The sequence below is a fragment of the Penaeus chinensis genome, chromosome 42 (assembly GCF_019202785.1).
Source record: "Penaeus chinensis breed Huanghai No. 1 chromosome 42, ASM1920278v2, whole genome shotgun sequence".
Lineage (NCBI taxonomy): Eukaryota > Metazoa > Arthropoda > Malacostraca > Decapoda > Penaeidae > Penaeus > Penaeus chinensis.
This window is the reverse complement of record NC_061860.1, coordinates 3,821,783-3,829,282: the sequence shown is the minus strand read 5'-3', so window position 1 is coordinate 3,829,282 and position 7,500 is coordinate 3,821,783. Positions and strand designations below refer to the sequence as shown.

Sequence of the window (7,500 nt, the reverse complement as noted above, 5' to 3'; positions counted from 1 at the left end):
TCGATTCCTTCTCCTCAGTCTTATTCGCACGCCCAAGAAATGTCTTTCTTCTCGGAACCGAAGCCGCAGACTGACTCACGGAATCGAACCGGGGTCGAAAAACCACGTTGGAAATCGTGACCCGAGACATTCGAACCCGAGACTCCGATACTTCGAACCCAAGACAACGAGACTTCGAACCCGAGACTCCGAGGCTTCGAACCCCCCACTGCCCTTCTCCTCAAACCCGGGGTTATGTCAGACACAAACCCCTTCCGTTACATCGACTTGTGATTGGATTTCCACACGTCACGCCAACCTATGAAGCTAAAAATAGAAATCGACGGAGATGTAACTATGTATGGGTCGAAGTATGAGCGTTTTTTTTTAGGGGGTGTGCGAGGGGGGTGGGGGGTGGGGGGTCGGGGGAAAGAGGCTTGTGGGGGGTAGCGGAAGTAGCCGAATTTAGAACACGCAGGTTATACATAGCTCTCTCCCTCTTACGCTGTGTTGTAAGTTACGCTTGGCTTAATGGGTGTCAGCTTACGTGTGCATTCTTGAGATAGCTTTGATTTTCCAATCAGTTTTATTGATATGTCGTTACTTATGTTATTTCTTATTATTATTATCGTTACTGTTCTTACTATTATCATTATCATTATGACGATCATTATCATTATTGTTATTATGATTGTTGTCACTGCTATCATCATCATTATTATCATTATCATTATTATAAGTATCATTATTATCATTCTCAATAATAATAATATTATTATTAATATTATTATTATTATTATCATTATCATTATCATAATTGTTATTATTACTGTTATTATCATCATCATCATCATTATACTTATTGGTGTTATTATTTTTATTGTCATTATAATTATTATTATCATTATTATTACAATTATTACTGTTATCATTATAATTATTAGTATTGTCATCATTGTTTTGTTGTTGTTGCTGTTATATATATTTTCATTGTTATCAGTAATGAAATACTACTACTACTACTAATAATAATAATAATATAATGAAAGTAGTAATGATGATATTATTATTACCATTATTATCATTATTGTTATTATCATCATCATTATCATTATTATTATCATAATTATTATATTATTTTATTGTCATTTTCATTATTACCATTATCATCATCATCATTATCGTCATCATCATCACCATTATCTACAAATCTTTTCATTGTTGCTAATCGGTACACATATATGTCAGGATTTTGATGACTGACACAGTGCCAGACATACCACGACCACACCACAACCTCCATACCATATTAGTACCTTAAAAAATAACACAAGATACGTGGAACACAGTATATTTACGTATATCTCCCCCGGTTTGTTTATATACTATATGTTACTTAATATAATCCATGCATTACGTAGTATATATGCCTTTTAGCATATACGGAACACAAAGATGATGTTTTTTATATATATCTTTATATATATATATATATATATATATATATATATATATATATATATATATATGCATTTTAACATACGCAAAACACAAGGTCTATCCGAGCTCAATGTCTCTCTTGGTCTTATCCGTTACTTTGGAAGAACGAAACAACTCTTAGCATATCCAACGAAATACAACAATTCCAAACAACAGGCGCCTCGAAAACACTTTCAAAAATATATCAAATTTTGAAAAGAAAGAAAGGGAAATACAGAAGAGCAAAAGTCAAACGAACAATTTACCTTTACACGTAGGACAGGTAAAGCCAGATTGAGTGTTGAGCAGGGATTCGGACATGGACTCCATTAGGTCCATCAACCCGGCAAGACGCTGTGGGAGAGGGATGGTAATGATAAAGAAAATGATAAAGAGATGGCGATGATACGGTTAGTTGTAAGGAAGATGATAATGATGAAAATGATGATGGTGAGTGTAACAGCGGTTGATACGCGGTGGGAGAGGGGTGGTGAAGGTAAAGAAAAAGAGGAAGTAATAATGATGATAAAATTAGTTATAAGTAGGATGATAATGGTGAAAATGACGACGGTGATCGTAATAAGGATTAAGGTTCTCTGGAAGAGGGATGGTCATGAAAATCGTGGTAGTAATTATAACAATGATAAAGATAATAAAGATTGCAATAGTATTAACAATGATAATAACAACAACAATAATATTGATAATGATACTGACAACAACAACGTTATTGATAATAATACTAACAATGATAATAATGATAATAATACTAACAATCATAATCCTGATAATAATAATAATAATAATAATGATGATAATGAGGGTGCTAACAGTGGAGACGGTGAGGGAGAATGATAAGGATAATAATGACAATAAAAAAGATAGCAAGAGTAATAAAACGTAAAAACAAAAAAATCATAATGCAAATGCCAGAATGACACTAGCGATGATTAATTGCACAATTGATATTGATATCAATGATGATAATGATAATTATACTGATAATAGATATGCCATAGGAATAAGGAGATAATTATGATAACGGTTGCAATAATTACTATGATTATTTGAAGAGTGATGATGATAGCGAGTCAATGGTAAGAAAACTGCCATTGAAAATTATATTAACGAAAATCGTGATGACTGTAGGAAAAGGCAGGAAGAAAGTTGTTAATAATAATGAAAAAATCAAAGTAATAGTACCAGTGTTGATATTAATGATAGCAATTTTAACAGCGATACTTTGAATATTGTGATTGTTTTGATACGAAATATTATAATTGTAATATTGAAAATGGTGAGAATGATAATGAAAATGATCGTGACATGGGGCAGTGATAATGACAGTGATAATGCAGAAATATAAAAGCAATGATAACAATGACAATGACGGTTAATGTTGAATGAATGGTATTGATGATCATGATGTGATTGATAGAAAATCAAATATATCCGACAGAGTTATCATCAATATCTGATCTGAAAAAAAGAATATCAAGGAATTAAATAAAAAATAAATAAAAAAAGGAAAGTCTTGCAAGAACAAACTTAGAAATAATTCAAGGTAAAAATTCAATAAATATGTCAGTGCGGAGGTTCATAGTGACGTAACCAGCGCCGGTCTAATAATTATGCAAAAATAAACACATACTTAAAGGACTGAGGGAAGGGGGGAAGGGGGGAAGAGGGGAAGGGGGGAAGGGGGGATAAATATAGTGATTTTGCCCATAGTTGTCACGTCCTCAGCTCTTTTACTGTAGTAGGGTGTACACTGTACATGCTGTTTTCTGAGTTCAGCAAATATCGTTATTTTTGTCATTTTCAGTAGCAGTGGTACTGGTAATTGTGGTAAAAGTAGAAGTATTTTCATATTCCTCCCTTCGTTGTCTTATTTACAATTTTTTCAACACGAATTTAGCACATATAGATACACACACACACACACACACAAATATATATATATGTATATATATATATATATATATATATATATATATATATATATATATATATGCATATATCTATATATATATGCATATATCTATATCTATATCAATCTCTCTCTCTCTCTCTCTCTCTATATATATATATATATATATATATATATATATATATATATATATATATGTGTGTGTGCGTACACACACACACACACACACACACATACAGATATATATATATATATATATATATATATATATATATATATATATATATATATATGTATGTATGTATATATATACACATATATATGTATCTATATGTATATATGGATACATATATCACACATATATATTATTTACACACACCGATACGGCCATGTGTGCGTGTGTGCAGAGTACATGCATGCGCGTGGGTGTGTATGTTTCTCCTTTTCGTAGGTGCGTGTTCGAATGCGTGCCCGACTGTAGCTCCAACCATCACACTACTTATTCCATCTTACTGAACGATTCGTACTAAGTGACAACAACATTCTGTAGCATATATAACCCTATTATCAGGATCGAGGCCTATTATAGGACTTCCATTTATAGGCCTATTGACCAGTGTCGTGTGTGTGTTTTTCGCTGGCGTCCTATTCGCTTCAGTCCTACATGATTCAGAAGTCATAATCAATAGCATTCTTGTCCCAGACTCGCTGTGCTGGCGAGGACTGGAACGGCAATGGGAATGGGAATGGGAATGGGAATTGGAACGCGGACGGGGAATGGGAATGGGAACGGGAATGGGAATGGGAATGGGAACGCGAACGGGGAATGGGAATGGGAACGGGAATGGGAATGGGAATGGGAATATCAGTGGGTTGAATGGGATGGATATAATAAGAATGGGAACGGTTTTTATGCAAGGGGTTTATTCTATTATTTGTTGAATGTTAATTATATAAATTTTTGTATATGCTTTATGACTACTAATGATTCTTGTGTGGTTTTAGTCAGCAAGTTGGTGGGCCGAATTTCCGTAACTTTTACAGACAGTGAACAGTTGTTTGTGTGTGTGTTTGTTTGTGTGTGTGTTTGTATGTGTGTGTGTGTTTGTGAGTGTGTGTATGTGTGTGTATGAGAGTGTGTGTGTGTGTGTGTGTGCTTGTGTGTGTATGTGTAAATATATGTTTGTATGCGTGGGTGTGGACATTCAGCTTGATGCACATACGCCAGGCTAAATAATTTACAAAAAGTCTACGGTCCTGCCAACCACATTTCAATACCACCAGGGTGGTAAATAAAGGACTAAACTAAACTAAAAAACAAACCTTTCAGACCACCTGTGAATATTTCATTTCATTTAATACATTGGAAGATATACTCATACTATATCCTAAATTTACTATGCAAAACTGCCGTAAACAAAGAAAAGTGTTATGTAAACACAATGGCAAAAGCATATCAACGTAATAATTTCTGTATGATGTATGAGTTATATTTTCATTTTACAATGTACAATTACAGTAGTCACAGAATACTGTACTGTGTCAAATACATGTACAACTGTAATCACGAATACCCACGCCTGAGCAGATAGCCAGGATGGTAGATAAACTTACTTAACTAAAATCCCATTATTTGCTTATGACAATTGTCGATAGCTTGTCATGCGACATTTTTGCCACAGGAATGAAGCATATTCGTCATGTTATATAATATTTTAGTTTTTCGTCATTTGAAAAAAAATATTTACGATAATCTACAAGGAGAAAGAAAGAAATATATAGACGTAAGAACTATTAAGGTCTCCAGTTGGCCGACGAACTTCGACCTTTCACTTGTTTGTGCGGAGTAAACAACGTCGTGACAAGTCCACGGGATAATTCTAAGGGCAATAACTCAGTGCAATAACGTAATAATGAAGGGAATGACTATAAGCGTAACAATCAAGTAATAATTAAGAAGTAATGACTGTAAACGTAATAGCTGTGGAGTAATTAAAAACGTAATAATCAAGAAATACGTATAAACGCAATAACTGAGGAATGACTATAAACGCAATTATTAAGAAATCACTATAAATGCAATAACTACAGTGTGATTATAACTTCAATAACTAAGGAATAATAATAACCCCAATAACTAAGGTATAACTATAAACACGATAATCAAGACATATACATACACAATAACTAGAGAATAAAAAAAAAAACGCATAAACTATACACTATATACGGAATAAACGCGGAATATCTAGAAAATAATCATAACCACAATAACTTTGGAATATTATAGACGCAATAACTTTAGATTAATAATAAATGCAATAACTTTGAAATAATCATAAGCGCAATAATTTTGGAATAATTATTATCGCAATAACTTTGGAATAATAATAAATGCAATAACTTTGGATTAATAATAATTGCAATAACTTTAGAATAATCATAAACGCCACAACTTTGGAATAACTATTAACGCCATAGCTAAGCTTCCTCTATGGCTAAGGCTAAGGTATTTGACCTTTTGTGTGACGCTCGATAAAGGATCCAGTTCTAAGCTCTTTCATATTTATAAGGGAATGCGCGCTGTTCGGAGTAGGTTTAGGGTCTGGAAGGTTGTTGTTTTCGGTGTTTATAGCGAGGTCTTGATACACACACACACGTGCACAAACACACACAAACACACATACATATACACAAACACACACATACGCACGCACATACACACACATACACAAATACACACACACACACACACTCATACACACACACACACACACACACATACACACACACACACACATACACACACACACACACATACACACACACACACACACATACACACACACACACACATACACACACACACACACACACACACACACACACACACACATACACGCACACACACACATACACACATACACGCGAACACACACATACACACACACGTAGGTATGTCTCCTACTTATTTGGTCATATATATGTATCTTTATGTACATGTATTTGTTTATCTGTGTATCTGTGTGTGTATATATATCTGTATATTCATATATCTTTGTGCGTATCATTGTCTATTTCATCTATCCGTTATATTTGTCTGTTCTTTTAATCTATGCATGTATCTTTATTTTTTCTTTATATTCCAAAACAAAATCAGAAAAAAAGAGGATTTAACATCAGAGAGCGTTTACGAACCAAAAAAATCCTCTTATATGGGATTGGATCCGTTTGGTGAAATGTGTATAAATGGATTGACTATTCAAGTTTATTGAATAAAGTTAATTGACTATGAATTTAGTAATAACTCCATTTTTGATAAATCTGTAAACTGGATAAAAAGACAGAATGGGATATATAATAATGGTAATTATATTTGTTGAATATAATTCGTGATAAGAGAAACAAAGCACAAGCGCATTGCGTCGATTGGCCTTTGTTTTGAAGTGTTACATAATATATGGATATATTCTGCACTGTCGCCTGGTATGTATACACGCACACAGATACAAGACGCTGCGCACACACACACACAACCACACAAACATAAACACACACACACACACACACACACACACACACACACACACACACACACACACACACACACACACACCACACATACATCACATACATCACACACCATATTCACATAAGGGGGGGAGGGGGTCATTATCATTACCACTTGTCATTTTTTTTTTTTATAATGATTAATCCTCATACTTCCTCGTTATCCTGAAGACTCCCCTACCTAATTAATCGATTTGAATTTGGCAACAAGATCTACGTTGATTGCCCTACATTAGAAGCTACAGTGCAAGTAAACAAACAAACAAACAAATTAGATGAAGTAAGCATTGTTACAGTAAAAGCTGGAGAAAAGTTGAATTTTCAGATACAATATAAGCGGAGAACAAAATACGTTTATATAGACACAAAAACGGTTAAATCGTCAGCCACAATATAAACATGAAAAAAAAAATCCAAAATATAAAAGGGAAAAAAACGTTAATATTATGTGGTACAAAATAAACGAAAATAAAATAGATATCTTTAGTGCTTGGAACCATATACAAGGGGAAAAGAGAAAAAAACAATAATAATAAATCAAT

At 33.5% G+C, this 7,500-nt stretch overlaps 1 protein-coding gene across 2 annotated transcripts in view; it reads right to left on the bottom strand.

Moving 5' to 3' along the window:
• Positions 1–7,500, bottom strand: part of LOC125048059 (probable E3 ubiquitin-protein ligase HECTD2) — a 68,088-nt gene that overhangs the window by 51,148 nt on the left and 9,440 nt on the right. For both annotated transcript variants that reach the window (XM_047646690.1, XM_047646691.1), the window contains exon 3: positions 1,725–1,812. In XM_047646690.1, the coding sequence (XP_047502646.1) occupies positions 1,725–1,812 (88 nt within the window). The remainder of the gene's footprint in view (positions 1–1,724; positions 1,813–7,500) is intronic.